The sequence below is a fragment of the Rhinolophus ferrumequinum genome, chromosome X, assembly GCF_004115265.2.
Source record: "Rhinolophus ferrumequinum isolate MPI-CBG mRhiFer1 chromosome X, mRhiFer1_v1.p, whole genome shotgun sequence".
Classification (NCBI taxonomy): domain Eukaryota; kingdom Metazoa; phylum Chordata; class Mammalia; order Chiroptera; family Rhinolophidae; genus Rhinolophus; species Rhinolophus ferrumequinum.
The window spans coordinates 26,434,299-26,458,313 of record NC_046284.1 but is presented as its reverse complement, the minus strand read 5'-3'; the positions used below and the strand labels follow the sequence as shown (position 1 = coordinate 26,458,313).

The window sequence follows — 24,015 nt, the reverse complement described above, 5'->3', positions numbered from 1 at the left end:
GTATGATTTCAATCTTCTTAAATTTGCTGAGGCTGATTTTATGTCCCAATATATGGTCTATCCTTGAGAATGTTCCATGTACACTAGAAAAGAATGTATAGTCTGATGTTTTAGGATGAAGTACTCTATATATGTCAATTATGTCCATTTCATCTAATGTGTCATTTAGGGCTGCTATTTCGTTACTTATTTTCTGTTTGGATGATCTATCCATAGCTGTCAATGATGTGTTCAGGTCCCCTACTATAATTGTGCTTTGGTCAATTTCTCCCTTTAGTTCTGTTAGTATTTGCTTGGTATATTTCGGTGCTCCCTAATTGGGGGCATAAATATGATGACTGTTATGTCTTCTTGTTGTATAGTCCCCTTTATCATTATGAAATGTCCATCTTTGTCTCTTGTTACCTTTTTTATCCTGAAGTCTACTTCATCTGATACCAGTATGGATACACCTGATTTTCTCTGGATACCATTGCTTGGTATCCAATTTCCATCCTTTCACTTTGAGTCTATGTTTGTCCTCGTAGGTGAAATGTGTCTCTTGGAGGCAGCATATGGTTGGGTTTAGTTTTTTGATCCAGTCTGCTACTCTGTGCCATTTTATTGGGGAGTTCAGTCCTTTTACATTTAGGGTAGTTATTGATATGTAAGGATTTCCTATCATTGTATGTTTGGTTTTCTGGTAAGACTGTATCTCCATTGTTTCTTTGCCTTTTTGTTTTTGTCTATGATTTCTGTGTGGTGGTATTCTATGATTTTTCCCTTGTTTCTCTTTTATTACGTTATGTATTTCAGTTCTGTATTTATTTTGTATGGTTACCATTAAGTTTATGTAAAAGAAAGTTTCATATTTAGAGTATTCTGTTTTCTCAGCATGCTTACTTTCTCCATTCTCATATTCCGGTTCAGGCCTTTACTCTCCCCCATTTTATGTTTTGGTTGCCACAAATTATCCCTATTTATGCTGGTTGAATACCTTCCTTCAATATTTCTTGTAGTGCAGATCATATGTTAGAAAATTCCCTCAGCTTCCGTATGTCTGGAAAGGTCTTTATTCCTCCTTCATATCTAAAGGATATCTTTGCTGGATATATTATTCTTGGCTCATAACTTCTCTCTTTCGATAGTTTGAATATTTACTTCCACTCCCTCCTGGCTTTAGAGTTTCTGCTGAAAAATCTGATGATAATCTAAAGGGCTTTCCTTTGTAGGTGACTTCTTTTCCCTGGCTGCCTTGAGGATTCTTTCTTTGTCGTAAATTTTTGACAGCTTCAATACAATGTGCCTTGGAGAAGGCCTGTTGGGATTGAGGTAATTAGGTGTTCTGTTTGCTTCTTGGATTCAAGGATCCAGTTCTTTCCACAAGTTTGGGAAGTTCTCATCAACAATTTGTTTGGATATATTCTCTGTCCCCTTCTCTCTTTCTTCTCCTTCTGGTATGCCCATTATTCTTATATTGCTCTTTCTGATGGAGTCAGAAAGTTCTTGTAGAGTTCTTTCATTTCTTTTAAGTCTCAAGGCTCTTTCTTCTTCCATCTAGTGATTTCCAGATTTCTATCTTCGATGTCACTGATTTTTTTCATCCATCTGGTCAACTCTACTACCTAAGCTGGCTATTCATTCTTCATTTCTTTTACTGAGTTCTTAATCTCCAGAAATTCTAGTTGGTTCTTTTTTGAAATTTCAATCTCTTTGGTAAAATGTTCATTTTGTTCTTTAATTGTGTTTCTGAGTTCATTAAACTGCCTGTCTGTATTTTTTTGAGTCTCATTGAGTTTTTTCAAAACTGCAATCTTGAATTCTCTGTCATTTAAGTCATATATTTCCATGTCTTTAAGTTCATTTTCTGTAGACTTTTCATTTTGTTCCTGAGCTGTCTTGTTACCTTGGTTATTCACGGCAATTAATGATTTATAATTTCTCTTCCTAGACATCTACAGGAGTGGGTTCTGCAACAGGTTGATAAAAAGAGGTTTTTCTTTTGTTTTCCGGTACTTGTTGGTAGAATGTTTTGTTTTCTCTACGACTGCAGCCTTTTATTCTCTCTCACACTGAAATGTTATATTTTCTGTGCACTATTCCGGCTTCTCACACAATGGAGGGATTCCCTGGAAGGCGGGCTTCTCTGGGAACAGTCGCCTGGGTCATAGGACACTGCTTCCTTGGGAGGATGTGGAGAGCTTTAGAAGTTCCAAAGCTCTCCCAGCCCCAGATTCAGAGCCTGTGTGCTTCAGAAGCTCTGTTTATTCCTGCAGGGATCCACCCAGATAGGTGTGGACAGGGGCGGGGTGGGTTGTGAGAGATAGCCCAGAGCAATGGTGGCGACCACCACCACAGCCGGTCCTGCTTCCACGGCTTCCTCCCCTTTGCCAGAACTAGTTGGGCTGCGAATCTGTGTCTGCAGACCACAGTTCTCAGAACTGCAAATATTCTGTTCTTTTGATCTAACACTGCTACTGTTCCCCTTCTAGCAATCGGCAAGTGGGGGTGGGGCAAGCTCTGGGAGGGTAGGGATGGGGCAGCTAGGATCAGTACCTAAGGCTTCCATTCTTTGCTCGGCAGTGAGGGCTTAAGCCACTGTTTTCAGCCTTCCCTCAGTCTTTGCTCCGAGGTCTCTGCCGTGAGCGTTGGGTTGAGCTGTGTTATATGCTTCCCCCTCAGCCCTGTGAGCCGTAAGCGGAGCCCTAGCAGTCTGAGTTCTTCCTTCTCCCGCAGCTGCTCTGAGCATGAGCTAGGTCTGTGTCCTTCACCCATGCGGCCCTGTCTCCACACTTCTCCCTTCCCTCCTCCCCGGCTCGCACAATTTGCCCATCTTTAGATGATTTCAGTAGTACCTCTTCACCTTGCCTGTCTGCTGCGCAGGGAGTCCTTTGTGGAGTTATAGTTGTTCAACTTGTTGTAAGTACAGGGGAGATTTCAAGAGGCTCACCTCATGCCGCCATTTTTATGACGTCCTCTTCGCTGGTTTCTTGACATCAGATTTAAAAATTGTTGATGACTTAAATCTTGCCATCACCCAACTTTGTATTCTACCTGAAAAACAATTTTTCTCAGTCCTCACTTTTAGGTTGTTCAGACTCAGTCTGTGTCTATGCTGTCTATACAGAATAAATTCCCACTGGCCTATCCTGCCCTTTTCTGAGACCTTGATTCCGCTCTAACTGGAAGTCAACTGGTTCCATGAAGTAGCTCCATCCTATGTCCTGTTTGTCCATTGTGTTGATGTAGAAAACTCATTATTTTTCCCAGATTTCATCAAACCCTGGAAGACCAATTTAATAAAAGCCAATTTAACAGAAATATGAATTACAAAGTGGAATACCACTGCTGCTTCCAAAGGCTAGAGTAGAGTGGAGAGATGTGACCCTTGGACAAATAAGTAAATTTTTTGTGCCTTGGTTCCCTCTTCTGTAAAAACAAAATTATGAGGATTAAATAAAGTAGGTACATTATTAAGATGATCACAGCCTAGGATCTGATCCCTTGATCTGTAGGTTTGGAGTTCTATTCAGCTAATAAGGGAAAAGACAAGTGGCCTTGAGATAAATGTCCCATTCTATCTCAGCTCTTGTACCAGAACTTTTAAACTTGCATTAGTAGATCTCTTAACTATTTGTGTCTTTCCCACATAGAAATCAAATTCATGTGTTCCATAATTGTATGTTATGGGGATATAGCAGCAACTAACACTTAATGGCTTGATCTCTGCCACGTAATTTTCTAAGCACTTTTTGTGAATTAGTTCTTTTAACCCTTATGTGAGCAGTATTGTGAAATAGTAATATTTTCATCATCATCCCCCTTTTCTAGATCTAGAAGTTGAGGTACAGAGAGGTTAAGTCATTTGTTCACAGAATGTAGTAGCCTCGTCAAGATTTGAACCCATGTAACTTATTTCAGCATTATATTGTCTGAGAAATTTTTTTTTTTTAGAAATCATTTATTAGAGACACCTATAATCCTAAAATTCTTACCTCTTCGGTGCCTTCTCTGAATTGGGTGTCCAGAACTTTGGTACTTTTGGTCTTTTTATCCTAGAACTTGAAGCCTATTTTAATCTTTAGTTGTGTAGTTACTCCTATTGACCATAGGAGAAATTTACACGAGAAACTAACATTACAGTTGAAAATAAGTTTTTTGGAAACAGAATCAAACACTAAAATTCATTTTTTTCAAGGAAAATGGATTATCATGCAACATCTTTCATCTTTAACCTTCCTTGAATGACTCAAAGTATTTCCATGTCACTCTCTTCTGTTTGCCAACTGTTTATCAAATTCTGATTTCTATTTTTTTGCCATGTACCCATTATTTTTCATCTTTCTGTTCTGAAAGGAATGGTTACAGTTAGGTAGAATTTTTATTTTATTTTAATTTATTGGGGTGACAATTGTTAGTAAAATTACATAGATTTCAGGTGTACAATTCTGTATCACATCATCTATAAATTACATTGTGTTCACCTAGTCCTACTCTCGTGGTACAATTTATTTAATGACTAACATATAGTAGATACTCAATAAATATTTGTAGAATTGACTTAAATTCCCAGTGTATCTTTGTTTTCTGATGGGCTGGGTTTTTTCTGGGGGGTGCATTTTTTTTTACCGAAATATGTAATGATTCGATATTCATATATGTTGTGAAATGATCACATATAGTTAAAAAAACTTTTTCCTGTGATGACAACTTTTAAGATTTACTCTTTTAGCGACTTTCAAATATACAATACAGTATTATTGACTTCAGTCACCATGCTGTGCATTACTTCTTCATGACTTATTTTATAATGATTTTTGTACTTTTTGACCACCTTCAACAATTTTGCCCACATTCTACCTGCCTGCCTTTGAGGTCCAACAGTCTGCTCTCTGTATCTATGAGTTTGTTTCTGATGATTAGTTTGTTGACATCATACAGTATTTGTCTTTCTCTAATTCATTTAACTTAGCATAATGCCCTCAAGGTCCATCTGTATTATCTGTTTGGTGATGGTTTTCAACAATACAATCCAGTTGAAGCTTTACTGCTAATGTTTAACACCATTTCTAGTCTAGTTACTTTGAGATTACGTTGGTTTGTATTCATTTTCCTCAAAGTAAGCTCTTCCTCCTTTACCCTTGCTTTTTCAGCCTTATCTCCATCTGGGTTTCTAGGTCTCAGCTCGACTCATGGACTTTGCAGTTTGAAAGGGTCCCATAGTCCTCTAGTTATCTTAAAATACCAACCCTTGTAAATTAGGCAAGCAGGATCAGAACAGAAAGACAGCATTATTTCCCTTAGTTCTGTATAAGCAATTTCTTTCCCCAGGTTACCTTCTTAAAAGATAACACATTTGAAACAAAATTCAAAAAGCTGAAACAACAAGACCCCCAAAAAACAACAAAATGTAAATCAAACCCTTCAAAACAATGGCAATTTTAATGTCAGTAGTTGAACATTTATATTTAGAAATTCATCTCTTTATAGCTTAATCTATTTTGTTTATTCAACCAGTATTTATTGAGCACCTATTAGGCAGGAGACAAAACTGAATATGATTGGGTCCTTGTTTTCAAACTGAATATGATTGGGTCCTTGTTTTCAAGGAGCTCAAATCCGTGTGGGAAATAAATATAACTATAATGGAGTATGTAGTGCTCTATTAGAGGGGCAAGCAAAGGAGACAAGGCCACTGGCTCTGTTTGGGAGTATTGGGGGAAGCTTTACCAAGGAGGTGATATTTGAGCTGGGTCTCAGGAAAGAGAGTGTTCCTGGCAAAAAGAACCACCAAAAGAGTGCTTGACTTGGGCAGAGCTAGGAGGTATTCAGAATGGCCACTTACCAGTAGGTTGTACCTTGATTCTGGGCCACTGAGGATAAGTAGTAAGTGAAAATTTCAGGAGTATGTAGGAATTTAGAAGTCTCACATTTCATACTGGGGAGCCAAGTTCTTCAATCATGTTTTACCTAGAACTACCTGCATAATGTTGGAAACCAGAGTAAAAGCACAAGGGATATAAAGGCAATGTGGTTGTCAAATCTGCTACCTTTTTGGTCACTGGGCTTATTTTAACCAATCCAGCTGGCTGGGCACCTCATCTTCCTCCTCCATGAACCTGTTTACTTGTTTGAAGAGATGGAACCATTGTTTGCTAAAAGCCATGCAGATATAATAAAACTAATTCATGAAATTTCTAATTTCATTTAACAAATTTGAATGACTGCTATGGGTCAGGTACTATGCTAGGTGCTAGAAATACTATGGTGAAAAGACAGCCACAGTTCCTGCCCTCATGGAGTTCATACCTAGCTATTCATTCATTAGTATGCATACTCTAAACGTGTATGTGCTGTAATTCATGCTCTTAAGGTTGTTAGCTGTTCTTAGGATATAGACTATGGTCTTTATGACATAGAACAGTGAGTATTCAGATATTAATCACCACTAATACTCTTTTAGACCTAAAGCAGTATCTAGGCGTCATGACGCTCAGATTCAGGGAACAAGATGCAGCAAGCCTAATCAATACAGACTAGATTTGTGTAACAACACAGCAGTATATTTGGTTAAATGTTTGGGTTTTTCAGTAGCTATTCGTTGATGCATTCTTCTGTTTCCTAGGTTAATAATCCAGTTGCACGCGAAGGAACAGCATGTTCAAGATATCATTCCTATAAATAGCCACTTTAGATGTGTTCAAGGTACTAGCTTTAATTGCTTGGCTAGTTTTATAATGTTTTTCTTCGGCCATTGCCTTGTATAATACCATGCATATTTAAATTTGTCACTGCATGTAAAATGAAATGTATTATTACTCTTTGCATAAAAAGATAACATTACTAATCTACTATTCAGAAGATGATAAATGCTTTATCTAAGAGAGCTGAAGGGTTATACTGGATATACAGAGGGTGCCCAAAAAAAGGTGCCAAAAAATGTTTACACATTTTAAGAAAGGAAAAGACTATTAATATATACCTATAACAAAAGATAAATACCAGTCACATTCGACTTCTGCAATGACAAGAGGTGCTCATAATGGTTACCATCAGCATCCAGACACTTCTGATTATGGAGAACTACTGCTGGAGCATAGATAACATCTCTTAAAATGTGTATACATTTTTTGGCACCCCCGTATATGTATCTATAGAGAGAGATGGTGCCAAAAAATGTATACACATTTTAAGAAAGAAAGAAAAAAACTATTAAAATTGTAATACTCAATATATACCAATAACAAAAGATGAATACAAGTTACTTTTGACTTCTGCAGTTACAAGAGGTGCTCAAAGTGGTTACCATCAGCGTCCAGACACTTCTGATTACGGTGAACTACTGCTTGAGCAAGATTGACCAAAGTGTTAACATCTCTTAAAATGTGTATATATACTTTTTGTCACCCCCAGTATATAGTCTCACTTGTTTCCCTGGCTGGGGGTTATAGATGTGTGTAGTCTGTTGTCTTTTATGCTGATGGACATATATGTGGATTTAAGTGACTTTCTTTGGTTTAACTGACAACACTATTCACTGTAAAATAGCAAGGTCACTAGGATTCACACATATTTAGCACTTTCTCCCCTCACTATTTGAAATTAAAACATTTGGCAACATTCCTTGACAGATTGTAATACCATATAAGCAATTGTGCTGATTCTCAAACCTTGACATTGGTGAGTCATAAAAATATCAACTCCTGGGAGGAATTATTTGGCTTCCTGTCCTCCAATTTAGGGACAGAGAACATAAAATCTGTTGTTTCATCTGCTACAATGAGACTCAAAAATTGGGAGGCTTGTGTAGGAGGTGTTGCTTCTGTCATGTCTTAACTGCTCTCGAAAGGAAATTGATTACTAGAGAATGAATGCATTATGTTTCCAGTGGGTCCATTGGCTTCATCAGACAGAAGCATTCTGTATCAGTTGTAGCTTCTTGGAAAACATGAATCCTACATTGAATGGATTCCTTCTTAAACTACATTGAACTTTTTTTGTCACAAAACTAATACATATACTGTAAAAAATGTGGAAAATCAGAAATATATAAAGAAAAGCAAATTCTCATCCTTCAGAGATAAAACTTAACATTTTCCTTTTTTTAATACATGTACCTTTTAGAGTGAGTGGAACTCATACTATATATAGTTTTTTGTCTGTTCTGCCATATTATGAGTGCTTCTCCATACTATTGATAGCTATATAATATTCTGTTTTTATGACTGGCCCATAATGTAATTATTTCCTTGTGTTTGACATTTGAGTTATTTTCTGCTAGTATAGATAGTAATGCGATGAACATGTCTGTACATAAATCTTCTCAGATGTCTCTTATTTCCTTAAGATTTATTCCTGTAAATAGAAATACTAAGTGGGTACAACTTTGTAAGACAGCATGTATTAAGAATTAAAAATACTTGCAATGAATAGTATATACATTGCATAGAAGAATGAAGTTATAGCCATTCAGCTTGCCTTATGTTAGAGAGACATTGAACAAGGCACCTGCATGCCATAGCAAGTTGCTGTAGTCACCTCACTTTTGGTGTAACACCCTATGTTACATACCCAGCCCTTTAAGGAGGAGAAAAGCCAAGAACGTGACTTTAGATTAGTATCCTATTAACTTTTTGAATTACTACTAGAGTCTTTTTACCCTGTTTCTCTTAGTATTGTTTTTAATAAGAAATAACAGATTGTTAGATTTGAATCTAGGAAAATATGTGTGCACACATACAGTAGTTCCCCATAATCAAAGGAACAGTTACCTCCTTGAGTTTTCATATCTTTTCTGTTTCCCAACCTGTGCATCTGTTTTGAAAAGCCTATAAATAATCAGGTTTTAAAGAATTAAAGCTACTGAAGAACAATGGTAAACGTATAATAGCTATGTCTTAATGCCCCATTGTCCCTTGCTCCATCATGCTAGTAACAATATTGAGACTATTTTCTAATATTAAATAACTTAGTTCCTTACTAGTTGCTTCTCTTGTTCCTGAATAATGGAGCTAAATATACAATCCACACTTGTGAGAGAGCTAGAAAAGGCTGAGACTACTCCATCTGGCCACTGTAGATCCAGGCTAACCCCAAAGAGTCAGTTCCCAGAGTTCAACTAGTCAGGAGGGTCTGGCAGGTGCTGTTGGCCAAATACAGGGAAGTTAGAGAGGAAGAGATGGGTTTCCTTCCTTACTAGATGTAAGGAAGGAAATTCATGGAGAGCCATGGAGAGAAAAGAGAACTCTAAACTTGGAAACTATGCTTTGCCCCAATTTACACTTCCTTGTTGGCTTGGTAGGCCTTGTGCCTACAGGTATTAAATGTAGCCTGAAGGTGAAAAACATTCAGGTGTTCTGTGTTCCTGTACAGAGCAGGGGCGGAGGTAATGGGATCCCTGGGAAATTTTTAGAGACTAGATCTGAGTTAAGAAAGTAATTCACCTCTGGGCCTTTGGGGTCACTTCCTTGGCTTTTTACAAGAATTGTCTAAATGATACAATTAGGTTATATTAAATTAGTATGTTCTAGTTGGGGGTAATTAAACTCTCACTTAAATTAACATGTTGTTATATTCCCTACTATTGTCATTCCTTGATTTGCTTTGAGGCATTCCATTCAGTTACGTGTTCAGTTCATTTTTCTTTTAGTTGAATTGCTCAGAATCTTTAGAACCTAATGCTATTAAAATTCTTTTTTAAAAAATGCTAAACAAAAAACCAAAGGATTTTAAAAATGTGTTCTAAGACCTAGGAGTGGTGATTGAGAGAAGCAGTTATTTAGTTAGGCATATACTTCTTTTGTTTTTTTCTTCCCTGATCCTGTTCTTTCTTCTTTTCCCTCAGAAGCAGAAGAAACTCTTTTGATTGATATAGCTTCAAACAGTGAGTATTTTTCTGAATGGAGTTGATTTTCATTCAACAGATGTTTACTTGAATACCCACTATATTTAAGACACCTCTTTTGGCACATCTTTTATCTTACCATCTTATCCTCTATTCTCCATTTTCTTCAGGCAGCCATACAAATTAGCATTGTCTCCCAAAAACATTTAGGCTAACTAAGCATAAGAGAAAGGAAGTGGCTGACAAGAAGCTTGGCTGGCTGAAAACATGATCTGCTTTTCTAATGCTGAATTTCTTTGACCTACCAGTTAAATCACTGCTGTGGAATTGGTAAATGTAAGAAGGCCCAGAAAATGTTTAAAGCACAAAGTTTATGAGTGGTTTTTGCTGTTTTTTTTAAACCATTGTTTTAAGCTCCCCCCCCAATTATTACTTTTGCATGTCAAATCATAATGTTTTTCTTTATTTATTATATTATTTGGGAGGCTATATGTGGGGACAGAGCCCCAGAAAGCAGTTTCCAGGCTCTCGGCCTCATGTGGAAAGGTGCTGGCTCAGGTAGTAAATGGCCATCAGCTGTGGCTGGTTGGCCGTCAGCTGTAGCCATTGAGCCATTGGCCATTAATATAACTGCTGCGGCTACGGAGGGAAGTTGAGGAGAGGAGGAGAGAGAAGGAGACTGAAGGAGAGTGGAGGAGAGTGGAGGAGAGTCGGTCGGTTGGCAGCAAAGCAGACAGCAGGTTGCACGTTGTGTAAACCCAGCGAGACCATAGTGGTATGACTTCCCTACCTATGGCTCCGTGGGTGTTCCTTTTTGGCCTAGCCATGTCCTGCATTCTTATGTGGGGAGCGGGACCAGAGACCCCGCCTGACACCCCGCACGACACTTGGCGTAGTCGGCAGGATACCCCGCCTGACACCCCACAGACCCTGCTGGACACCCCGCATGACACTTGGCGTAGTCCGCAGGATGCCCTGCACTACACATGGCGCAGCGAGCAGGGTACGGTGCCGGCCAAAGCTCCCCGAAGGGCAGTGGAGCAGTTTGTGCATATGAACACTCAGTTGCAGGAAGACCAGGAGGAGCAGCTGCCTGAGAGCTGGATCCCCGTGGAGGGGTGGGAAGACGTGGACGGTTCCCCAACCAGCAGAGGCCGGAGAAAGCGAAGGTTGTTGCGGCCCTGTGGGCTGGGAAGTGCTTGCTGAGACAGCCCGGATGCAGGACTTGTAGTCCCAGGAGGAAAGGCTTGCTGAGTCCTCCGTGGGAGCTGAGGGTGAGGTCAAGGTCATCCCTCACCCCCAGGACAGCCCTGGCAATGACTATGGGGAATTGCCTTCCATCCCTAATTTAATGGACAGCTTGACTGTTTGTGAACATCCCACCATGTAGTGGAACTGGCGGATGTTTGCTTTTGTGTTTTGACCGGCCACCATTGAGAATATGTAAGCACCTTGACTGTGAGCCGCTGTTGTTCCAGCACGGTACCGTGAGAGGCCCAGAGAGAGTGGCAGTGCCCTGAGAGTCCTGGCTGAGTCCAGGAAGTCTGGCTGTGTCCAGAGAGAGTGGCAGTGCCCTGAGAGCCCTGGCTGTGTCCAGGAAGTCTGGCTGTGTCCAGAGAGAGTGGCAGTGCCCTGGGAGCCCTGGCTGTGTCCAGGAAGTCTGGCTGTGTCCAGAGAGAGTGGCAGTGCCCTGAGAGCCCTGGCTGAGTCCAGGAGGTCTGGCTGTGTCCAGAGAGAGTGGCAGTGCCCTGAGAGGCCCTCGTGTGCCTGGGTAGACTAGTGGTACCCTAAGAAGTCCAGGACGTCTGGCTGTGCCCAGAAGTACTGGTGGTGCCCTGAGAAACCCTGGCTGTGCCCGGGGAGACTAGTGGTACCCTAAGAAGTCCAGGAAGTCTGGCTGTGCCCAGAAGTACTGGTGGTGCCCTGAGAAACCCTGGCTGTGACCAGAGAGCTTGGCTGTGTCCAGGAAATAGCATTCACCTCCAGACTCCTCGCACAGGGCCCCTCGTGGAAGACGCTTGTCGCGTAGATTGTGAGGCGAGACCCTGTAGGGGTGGAGTGTGGGGACAGAGCCCCAAAAAGCAGTTTCCAGGCTCTCGGCCTCACATAGAAAGGTGCTGGCTCAGGTAGTAAATGGCCATCGACTGTGATCAAATGGCCAGCAGCTGTGGCTAGTTGGCCGTCAGCTGTAACCAGTGAGCCATTAGCCATGAATATAACTGCCGTGGCTACGCTAGCAGAAAATGGGGGCTAGCAAGAAGATGGTGGCTGAGCCTGCAAGCGGCACAGTGAGGGTTGAGAATTGTGTGGCTCCTGCTTCCTGTGTCTCCAACCCAGCCGCCAGCCAGAGTATAGTGGTGTGACTCCCCTACATATGGCTCCGTGGGTGTTCCTTTTTGGCCTCACCATGTCCTGCGTTCTTGTGTGGGGAGTGGGAGCAGAGACCCCGCGGGCCACCCTGCGTGACGGATGGTGCTGTGAGCAGGGTCCCCCACACGACACTATAGAATCCCTCTTGTACCAAAGATAACCTTGTTTGTACCAGGCATACCTTTTTTTTTCTTAAAATAATTTTGTTTTTTTATTTAAGCCCCATCCCTTCAAGGCATCCCTCTATTAGAGAGAACATTGTGTTCCTTCTTACTGTTTTTATTCTTTCATTCGTATCTGTTTTAAGCAGATCATCACTGATTTTCTTTGCAAGCTGTTTTTTATCGTCTAATTGTCCTGTGTTATAGGGAGGAGATAACGAGCACTTGAATGCTACTGTGACTACTCTGTGATTGCTATAGAAAAGAGTAGGTAACCACAAGAATCTAAATCAAACTGGTTGCCTTATCTCTTGGTTGAGTCCTTGGATGCGTGGGGCTTGGCTCTTAGTGTGGAGCTACAGATTATACATACTTTTGTTTAGACGCAGTCCCTGTCCTTGGCACCAGTAATTTGCATTAAACAGTTTACATGGGCTTCTTCTGGTTTGGGTTTTATCATTCTTTTCTTTGGTGATGGATTTTGGAAGTCTTAAGGGCTGATCCTGAAAGGCTAAGTAAACTCAGCTGTTGGTTTCTTCAGGTACCCAAGAAAGCAAACAATTTAGTATCTCTGTTTCATTGTGCTTTAGAAAGGAGAAGGCAAAAGCGACACTAAAAACACAAAATCTGAGCAAAGGTAGTTCAGTAGTGACTGACATTGCTGCTGAGAGAAGATACCAGAATCTCCTAGGTATTTCATCCAAAGCTGAAAAGTTAAACTGAGCTGTGCCTTTTCTCTTATAAACACCTAATTTAGGGCTTTAGGTTTTTTTGTTTTGTTTTGTTTTTTGGTGGTGGCCTCTCCTACACAGAAATTAGCCATGTGTTGCTCTGTCCAGAGTTCAAGTTACTGGATCACAGAGGGGAAATAAGTAACCACTTGAATTTTTATTTCTTTGTTATTTCTGCTCATTTAGTGATATTTGCACTGAAACTAGATTTTATCTCAATCCTTGGGCTTCATACATAAACTTTAGAGCACACAGTACATTGCAGGAGGAGGACCCTGGGTTTGTTAGGCAGGCCTGATTGTAATGTAAGTATGTATTTTCCTATTGTCTAGATGTTGATATTAAATATTTTAAATTAATTTTTTTCTGATTGTCAAGGTAATATATCTTCATTATATACAATTTAGAAAATTCAGAAAAATTTAAAGTATCAAATTAAAATTATGCTCCTGCAATGTGTAGATCACCACTGTGGTTAACATTTTTATATAGCTCCTTCCACTCTTTTATTTATACTTTTACATAATTGGAATCCTTGTATGTAGGTTTTATCTTATATTTCCATTTAATGTTAATTGTGGTCTTTTCCCATGTCATTAAGGTATTTAAAAACATGATTTTTAATTACTAATATTTCACCATAGATATATGTCAAATTTTATTAAATTAACTCTTTTATAAAATTAAGTCATTATCAAGGAACAGGATATCACTCTCTACTTATTCAGGTTCTCTTTGTATCTCTCAGTGACGTGCAGTTTCTTCATATACTGGGGGTGCCAAAAAAATGTACATTTTTTTTTAATTGGATCTAGGAGTGTCTTTTTTCTTTTCCTTTTTTTTTTTTTTAATTGGGGAATGTTGGGAAACAGTGTGTTTTTCCAGGGCCCATCAGCTCCAAGTCAAGTCGTTGTCCTTCAGTCTCGTTGTGGAGAGCACAGCTCAGCTCCAAGTTCAGTTGCCGTTTTGAATCCTTAGTTGCAGGGGGTGCAGCGCACCATCCCATCAGGAATTGAACTGGCAACCTTGCGCTCTCACCAACTGAGCCATCCGGCCACCCCTACAACAGCGGCAGCTCATAGTCTTCAGTCTAGTTGTGGAGGGCGCAACTCACTGGTCCATGTGAGAATCGAGCCAGCAACCCTGTTGTTAAGAGCTCGTGCTCTAACCAACTGAACCATCCGGCCGCCCCAAATGTACACATTTTAAGAGATGTTATCTATGTATTACTTTTCCAAGTTGAATTAAATTATGGTACCAAAGTGTAGTATGATGTTCGCTCAAAAGATGGTGTTAATCAAATGAGTGCTAGCGTCATTCATTGTATTACAATTTTAATACAGTTTTTTTTTCTTTCTTAAAATGTGTATAGATATTTTTGGCACCCTCTATATATCATACATTTTTAAGTTAAATATTTTATGGTGAATTTTATTTGTTTGCTGCTGTCAATGGAACCTTTTTTCTCTTCTTATTGCTTATTGTTAGTATACAGAGCAACTACTGAGTTGTAGATATTTATCTTTTATCCAGTCACTTCACAGAAATTTATTTTTAAGTTTTTGGCTGTTTATTTATTTATTTATCTATTTATTTATTTATTTGGGTTTTGATAAACAGCACTAGTCATCTGCAGACAATAATTTTATCTCCTTTCCAGTAACTATAACTATTAGTTTCGCTTCATGTCTCATTACACCAATGAGAATTTTGAGACCAATGTTAAATAACGATGGTGATTCTTGTTTAGCTCCTGATTTCAGTGAGACTGCCTCAAGTGGTGCTTTACTGTTGAGGACATGATTACCTGTTGATTTGACAGGTTTTTTTTAAAAACCATATTGAGAAACTGCATTTATTCTAAGTTTGTGTGGTTCTTTAACTCGTGAATGTACATTGAATTTGATCAAATGTCTTTTGAGTATTTATGGAACTTGTTATAGTGTTCTTTATTGGACCTATCGATGGACTGTATTATACTCATTTTCTAATATTAAACTTTCCCTTATGTGTTCATTATTCATCAAATATTTGTTGAGCGCCCTCTATTTGCTAGGCACTAAGTGCTACAGAATCAATAGAGAACCACTGCTCCTCTATTTGTTGTTCCTGCTTTTGTTGTTCTTCTGTGGTTGGTACTAGTGTCATCACATAGATATCTATAATCCATTAATTCATTCTATAAAAATATAAATACCTTTTATGTGCCAGGCACTGTGCTTATTAGACTCTAGAGATATAGCAGAAAGCAATATAGTCGTGGTATTTCATGGAACTTAGTGAAAGAAACAGACTTTAAGTTGATAAGGTATAGATACTTGCATATCATGTTTCCCTGAAAATAAGACTGGGTCTTATATTAATTTTTGCTCCAAAAGACGCATTAAGGCTTATGTTCAGGGAATGTCATCCTGAAAAATCGTGCTAGGGCTTATTTTCGGGGAAACACGGTAATTGCAGTTTTGATAAATGCTGTCACGGAGAAATACAAAGTTTTAAGAGGGATAATTACATTAGGCAAAGTGATCAGGGAAGGCCTTCTTGAAGAAGTGACATTTAAATTGAGGCCAGAGAGGTTAAGTAAGAGACAGGTGGAAATGGGGAAGAGTATTTCAGGTAAAGGGAACCACATGTGTAAAGGCCCCAAATTGGGAAGTAGCTTGACACTTTTTTTTTTTAATGAAAGAATGCCTAGGTACCTGGTATAAAGCTTAGTCATCAAGGTAGGATGGGCTAGGGCCAGATCAAATAGGATCTTCTAAGCCATGGTAAGGAATTTGGATTTTTAGATTTAAAAAATGGGAAGAATATGAAGGATTTTATGTTGGGGGATCATCATTTGTATGGAACCAGATTGTTTTGGTAGTTTAAGCTAAGGAGTCTGGTGATAGTAGAAATGGAGAGAAGTGGACAGATTTGATAAATGTTTATGGAGATTAAATCAACAAAGTTTGGTTTGGGTATAGGGGTGATAGGAAGAGAAGTGTCAAGGATGAATCCCAGGTTTCTGGCATGAATGTGGATGCTGGTACCACTTGCAGAAATGAGAACATTGCAGGAAGAATGCATTTTCCTATGGGGGTGGGTGGGTGATGAATTCAGTTTTAAGTATGTTCAGTTTGAGATTTCTTTGAGACATTTGAGTGTAGATGAGAAATTGGCAGTTGAATGTATGCATCTGAACCTCAGAAGAAATGTCTGGGTCACTAGCACATAGATGGTATTTAAAAGCAAGAGAGATGATGTGATTACATATAGAGCTGTGCTGTCAGAGTAGCCACTAGTTACATGGGCCTATTTAAGTTAATTAGAAGTAAAATTAGAAATTCAGTTCCTCGGTTACACTAGTCACATTTCAAATGCTCATTAACCACATGTGGTCATTAGTTACCATATTGGAAAACACAATTATAGAATGTGTCCATTATCACAGAATGTCCTATTGGACAATGCTGATACAGAGAGAGAAAAAGGTTTAGGATTGAACTCTAAGGAATTGTACTTTTTAAAGGTTAGATAGAGAAGGAGCTACCTCAAAGGGCACTGAAAATTAGGGGGGAGAAAGAGAGAGAGAGAGAGAGGGAGGGAGGGAGGAAGAGAGAGCGCACTAGATGAGTATGGTGTCATAGAAACCTTTGGAAGAGATTATTTCAAGTAGTGGTGTGGGGACAGAGCCAGGAGTGCAGTTTCCAGGCTCTTGGCCTCACGTGGAAAGGTGCTGGCTCGGGTAGTAAATGACCATCAACTGTGATTAGATGGTCGTCGGCTGTGACTGGTTGGCTGTTGGCTGTGACTGGTTGGCCAATTGGCCACTGATATAACTGCCGTGGCTACATTGGTTGGTTGGATCGTTGGCAGGCAGAAAAGCGGACTGCGGATTGTGGATCGCGTGGATCCTGCTTTGCGTGTCTTGCCCGGCCGCCAGCGAGAATATAGTGGTATGACACCCCTTTCTGTGGCTCCATGGGTGTTCCTTTTTGGACTCACCATATCCTGCATTCTTATGTGGGGAGCAGGAGCTGAGACCCCCTGTGACACCCTGTATGACAAGTGGTCAACTGTTGATTTCTGCTAATAGGTCAAATGAGACGACTAAAGAGTGTCCATTGGACTTAGTAATGTGGAGGTTATTGGTAACCTTATCAAAGCAATTTCATAAGGGTGGTGGAAGCCAAAGTGATATTGGAGTGAATTAAAGAGAGACATGGGAGGTGAGCAATTATTGACTTTGGTTTTATAAAGAAGCTTGACTGTGGAGGGGAATATCGATATGGACTAGAGTTGGAGGGAGATACGAGGTCGAGGAAGGTTTTTTTGTTTTTAAATTGAGGGTGATTTAAAACACGATTTAATTTAATGCTGATGAGAAATAGCCTATGAAAGGGAGAAGTTAAAGATATTGGGGGAAGGTGTCTAGGAATGATTGTGTGTATACGATTCCTGAGAGAATCAGAGGGGTTGTAGTTCAAAGAAAAGTTGGCCTTTGATAGGACTACTTTTCTTCCTTGTATCTGAAGGGAAAGGAGATGAGTACAAATACAGGTAGGTTTCCATGTGATGGCTTCCATTTTCTTTGAAATATGAGGTGAAGCAATCAGCTTGGAATGAGAGGACTTGAGAAAAAGGGGATCCAAAGATTGAGGATAAATGAGAAGATGTGAAATAGTTGTTCTAGATAGTAGTAGGAGACTGGTTGACTATGGAAACTTAGATTGCTCCCTGTACATTGAGCGCTCAGTTGAGGGTAGCAATCAATTTCTAATGGGGTGTGTGTGTGTGTGTGTGTGTGTGTATTTCCTCTGGTTACTCAGATATAAGTACAGAGAAGGCAATTAGTTGGATTTCTGAGGGTCCGATGTTATCCAGGTAGGTGCTGTGGAAGAACAGGGTGGTAAGGCTGTTCTGGGCTTTTGGAACAGAGTGTAATGATGGCATCTGTTTGGTAAAAAGGGAAGTGAAAGTCAGGGGGAGTGAATGAATACTGAGAAAATGGAGGGATCAGTGGGCTGGAGGTTCCCATATGAGCAAGTAAGCTGAAAGGAGTAACAGGTCAGAGTGGGATATTTGAATTAGAGATTTCGGAGGTGGTGGTGTGTCTGTGCTTATAAGGTCCAGGATATAACTGAGAGAGTTCCAGAAGGGACTGAGGGAGTAGGTGGCTGAGATGGAGGGGCAAGGACATTGGATAAGGAAGTTAAAGGTGTTGACTGGGTTTTCTGTGCTAATTTTGAAGGGACCCAAAATTAAGGCAGGCGGTTTTGTGCAGAGAAAGCCTTATGAGTCAGGTATTAAACCCTGCATTCAGAAGGTTCTGGGAGGATGGTAGATGCTCTTGTGGAGGAAGGAAGGGAAGACACTGGTATAGCGCAATGGGTGAGCCTCAAAGGAGAAAGGATGCTTTTCCTAAGGGAGAAGTAGAGGGAATGGTCTGGAAATGGCATTAGGACAAATAAGGACACCAGTCTTCAATTACATAGGGTGTGAGAGACTATAAACAGCCTCTACTTTAGAGAGCTATGGGGGGATTGCTGCTCTCAGGGACCAGACCGTTTGCAGGTGACTCTGATTTTCAATCCGGATGCACATTAGAATCACTCAGGGAATATTTTAAAAACTGCCAGTATCTGGGCTTCACTCCCAGAGACTATGTTTTATTGGCCTGGGGTGGGGCCCAAGTGTCAGTATTTTCTAAAAGTACCCCTGGTAATTCTAATGGCAGCCATAGTTGGGAACCACTGAGAGATGCAGGGAATGTTCAGAGGAGAAGTTGAGGAACTAGAAGTGTTTGCTGATCACAAAGAGTCACAATGGTTTTGGAGAGGAGCTGAGTAGGAGGTTGGGTTGTGGGATAATTTGTCCTCTTTCCCATGCAGCGTGGTGAGAAAGCATCTAGTGTTATTTTGTAAGCAATTGCTGGAATCTTCTCTCCGTTAAGTGGGTTAGTTTATTTTTTTATATTTGCTAAAATATATCTTTCAAGGATTGTGGGAGAGAGAAACTATGTGTTATTGTTCTAAGTTTCTATCAGATAGAAACTTCTCTTATTTATTTTTTACTGCTTTTAATATAAATTATCTGAGAAAGAAAGGACTACTTGTGCCTTGAAGGAGTTTTCCCCTGTATTTCAAGGCTGTTCCTAATTGGCAGTCTTTATTCATGCTCTTTTTTTTTCCTCCTCCTTACAGTGGCACCTCCTGAATTTCTTATTTCTGGTTCACTTGGATGCCTTCTTTTTCATTTATTTCTCTATTTTTGCCTCTTTTCTTCTGATCACTAAATCTATGAAGATAGAAACTTAAGGAAATGCAAAGGAAAAAGAGACTCAAATGTTCAGAAGTGGATTTCCACCTTAAGAAACTAGGACTCTCATTTGATTTTTCTCATCTCTTTGTTATTTACAAGTGTGAAAGAGTCCAGTTAAATAGTCATTTATTCAATGTCTTCTGTCTGCGAAGTCTGTCATTATCACCAGTAAAGTGACCAACCATCCCTGTTTGCCTGGGACGTTCCTGGTCTTAGCTTTGAAAGTCCTGAGTCCTAAGAAGCCCCTCAGTCCCGGACAAACCCCAGGAGACCATCAAAAGTGTTGTGTTGGATAACTTGTGTGTGTCCCCTGCCTCTTGCTCTTAAGGAGCTTATAGTTTCCAGGGGCCTGAGAAAGCAACACATGTAATAAATCAGTTAAAATATAAACAAGTACATATACATAGGTTTCCTGGATCACCATATCCAGACAATTGATACAGATGATAACTAGAGGGCATCAGAAAAAGGAAGAGAGTATGTTGTATACATAAGAAACTGAAGTCCTAGATAAATTTGCCTCTAATTATACTGTTTCCCAATTGGCTGTACTTGAACCAGACTACTCCTAGACATAGGTCATTATTATATTGCTTTTGTAAGTTTATTCAACGCATACATTTTTCACTTGTATTGATGTATAGATGGTGCTTTTTAGAATGATTCCAACCACTCCCACTGTTCTTTTATTTTTTAATTAGTTTGTAAATTCAATTGCCTAAGTATGATCTATACCTAGGAACAAACCATCCTATTTCTTTTATTTCCTTCATGCTTCAGAAACTCTTACTGTATGATCTGAATTTGAAATGGTAGGAATTTTCAGCTAAGAGATGGAAGGAGGGTGGCTGGGGAAATGATCTTTTGCTAGAATTTAGAAGTTCCCACATTAACATCTGAAAGATATATCAGAACCTAGGAAACTATGATTTTAGTATGTATCATATCATTATATTGGGCTACTCATTGACACAGTTATCAGCCCCTTAGATATCCCTCTCTGCATTACCCCCAATCCTGCATCACCCCACTACCACCACCAACACCACCGCCACCACACTGAATCCCTTGATCTTGTAGACATACTTCCTACATTAGAGGTCTGGAGTATTTGTTATATGGACCTTCTGTTACACTAGTAAGTTGAGAATATGATCCCAAGAAAACACTGTGTTCTAAAGCTATATGTGTCTGGATTTCCATTCATTTTAGGTGGCTGCAAAATTCGGGTTCAGGGGGACTGGACCAGAGAGCGCCACTTTGAAATCCCTGATGAGGAACACTGTTTGAAGTTCCTATCAGAGGTCCTTGCTGCTCAGGAAGGTAACTCAAGATTCAGCAGTTTTCCTTCTACTATCTGAATGGGAATGAAATTCTGACATGCTGATACAGAGGCAAATGGCCATGAGCAAAGTACCTCATCCCCTGAGCCTTGATAGCTGATTTTTTTTTTTTAATTCAGGAATGACCCTAGGGATGGGTTAGGGAACAAGTCTTATTCAGGTTTAATGACACTGAGCCAATTTTCAGAATCTTTGGTGTCATGGCATGGACAGCTTACTGTAGGCTGTAATCTGCCTTCTGCCCCCAAATGATCCCCTAGCTGCCCTCATTTTCTTAGTCTCTTCCTTTACATTCAAGAATGCTACTGGCCCCTGCATTTGAGGAGTGCTGAGAGAATGACCTTTGGTTATGGTAAATTCCGCTCAATGAAGGGCTCCCCAGTTTCTGACCATGACCCTTACCTCTCCAGCACAGTTACAACTTCTTGTTCCAGAGCAAAAGGACTCATCCAGCTGGTACCAGAAATTAGATACTATGGACAAACCTGTGTTTTCAGGTACTGAAAAGATTCTTTTTTTCCCTGGTTGCTTTGATCCTTGCAGAGTCAGCAGATTTTTATCTGGACAGATAAGATAATGTGGATTAATGTCAATGTCAGACACCGCCTATAGAGTTGTTTTATGGAGTCCATGCCACTAATGTGCACTCTTGATCCTTTCTGTGGAATGTTAGCTTTTCAGGAGCCAGCTTAGTAGTGTGGTAAAAAATGCAGGCTCCAGGGCTACACTGCCTGGGTTTGAATCCCAAATTCTACAACTTACTAGTTACATGACCTTGGTTAAGTTACTCAACAACTCTTAGCTTCCATTTCTTTCTGTAACATGGAAAGATTTTTAATAGCACTGACCTCATAGGGTCTTAAGTGAGATAATGATATAATCCCTTATGATCAACCAGGCATTGTGCTAAGTCTTCAATAAATGTTAGCACTCGTAATTTAAGGTCCAAATTAATGTAACTTACTATTGATCTAGTTAATATGTCAGTGCTTTGGGTACAGATGTGCTTCTTCCTCCAAAGTTCTCACCTTTTTGTTTGGTATTTGCCATTGAGCAAATAGTGATCAAATCAAAACCACTGATCAAAGAAAGCCTTATCTATACTGGCTAAGTTGGATGTTATTTCTCCCTCCTTTGGTGCTGGGTTCTGTCTTTTTCAGGGCTTCTTGGATTTGAGGATAATTTTTCATCTATGAATTTGGACAAGAAGATAAATTTACAAAATCAGCCTATGGGGATTCATCGGGAACCCCCACCCCCACCCCCTTCAGTGAATAGAATGTAAGTCCTATGTCAAAACATGTTTTCAATGTAGGAGACTTTTTTATTTTAGGCAGTTTCACTTTTGAATTTCTCATTTATTTGCTAGGCTTCCACGTGACAAAGAAGCTTCTAACAAGGAACAGCCCAAAGTGACCAACACCATGCGGAAGCTCTTTGTACCAAATACCCAGTCTGGACAGCGGGAGGGTCTCATCAAACATATCCTGGCAAAGCGGGAGAAAGAATATGTCAACATTCAGGCTTTCAGGTTAGTCATTTTTATACTTACTGAGGTATAGCAGAAAATGACCTTTTGGTAGTTGTTAGTTTAATTAGCTTAATTAAGAAAGCATAATAAAAAGCAATGGTCAGCTGATTCAAGGTAATCAAAATAATGTAAATGCTACAATTTATACCATGCGTACTACTGTTTCTATCAACTCTTAGTGGACCAAATCAAGCTCACATGCACTAGAGACTTGTCCCCTAGCACATTTCGTAAGCAAGTGTCTTTTTCTGTCAGACACCTGCTGGATTTTTTTCCCACCAATATTGGAAAATTAAAGTCCACCATTACCACTTGATCTTAACTTACTTAACTTTGCTATTTAACTAAATAAAGTTTCACCTGATCCTCTTGAAGGGGCGGTCTGTCTTGGATTCTTTCCTCTGTATCATATTTTTCATGTCACCTTTACTTGTTGATATCTTCTTTTCTGGACCCAGTGTGTGTGGTGTGTGGTATGGTGTGGCCTGGCGTGTATCCCAATGTACAAAGCAGTAACACTTTTCTTTGTTATTTGTGAAGAGCATGTACCCTTCTAGTCCAAGATTCCAGTCCCATCTGCTATCCCAGTATGCTTCATTTATTCTAATTCAGTCATAACTGTATTCCTATGTTAAAACCTCCAATTCTTCATTTCCCCATCATGCTTATATTTGTATGTAGACAGTTAAGACAATCATGAGTTTTCCCTTCTGCTTTCCCCTTTAATACTATATCTACCTCAACTGAATTTCCTACACAGATATCCCTGTAATCCTTCAGGGCATAAGTTTTGGGATTCAACTACAGCTCCTTACAGAACAGTTATCTATATTAGGCATGCTAACAGCATGAAGATACCTCTTTCCCATCCGCAAGCTTTCCCTTCAAGTGTGAGTTTGGATAGAGTTTAATTGAAAGGAAATGTGGTAGAGCAATTAACTTTGTGTTTTTTAAATAGATACTTGGTTCCTCTCTGTAGGTTCACCTGATATAAAACGTACAGAGAATAAGCTCACTGCCTTTGTGTTCTACAAAAACCTCTGCAGGAGGTTTTTCTTAGGTGTGTGGCAAAACATTTGAGAAATTATTATGTTGGTTTATTGTGAACCTACCCTTGTATAGAAGTGATGAGAAAACTTCTGTTGGTTCATTCTTGACCTTTGTTTTCACATTATTTTTGGTATTATGTATTAGATTTTTTGTTGGAACTTGGAACGTGAATGGCCAGTCTCCAGACAGTGGGTTAGAACCTTGGCTGAACTGTGATCCGAATCCTCCTGATATCTACTGCATTGGGTAAGGAACACATCTGGAATTTCCTTTTGGCTCTGTTTGGTGTTAGTTTACATGACATTTTGCATTCTTTTTTTTTTTTAAGAAAAAAATTATTTGGTGAAAACCTATTATAGACTATAAGAGAGTTAACTTGTGGGTCAAATTTGTGAGATCAGAAAGGAACAGATAAAATAGTGTAAGGAACCATCTAGTCCTCTCAAAACACATAGAAAACTATATTCTTCATAGAAATTGAGACATGTGGTCAGTTCTAACAGCGATGATTCCTAAGATATATAAGCAAAGCTCTACTGTTTTCCTTTGTGGAGGTTTTTTTGTTTACATCTTGCATAGCCTGTGCATATACTTGTGGAGAGTCTTTGGAAAAGAAAGCTACTTGTCCTTACTGATCACCTGGGTCAACAGAGGAGTTCTATGAAATTTCTCCCATTCCCTTTTTCACTTGTCTCAAAATGGG

At 39.6% G+C, this 24,015-nt stretch overlaps 1 protein-coding gene across 5 annotated transcripts in view; it reads left to right on the top strand.

The window, feature by feature from the left end:
* Window positions 1-24,015, top strand: part of OCRL (OCRL inositol polyphosphate-5-phosphatase) — a 72,344-nt gene that overhangs the window by 5,000 nt on the left and 43,329 nt on the right. For 3 of the 5 annotated variants that reach the window (XM_033110990.1, XM_033110995.1, XM_033110980.1), the window contains exons 3-9: window positions 6,605-6,684; window positions 9,824-9,862; window positions 20,601-20,711; window positions 21,142-21,228; window positions 21,892-22,012; window positions 22,101-22,262; window positions 23,457-23,558. In XM_033110990.1, the coding sequence (XP_032966881.1) occupies window positions 6,605-6,684; window positions 9,824-9,862; window positions 20,601-20,711; window positions 21,142-21,228; window positions 21,892-22,012; window positions 22,101-22,262; window positions 23,457-23,558 (702 nt within the window). The remainder of the gene's footprint in view (window positions 1-6,604; window positions 6,685-9,823; window positions 9,863-20,600; window positions 20,712-21,141; window positions 21,229-21,891; window positions 22,013-22,100; window positions 22,263-23,456; window positions 23,559-24,015) is intronic. The other 2 variants (XM_033111002.1, XM_033111007.1) reach the window with 2 other exon arrangements.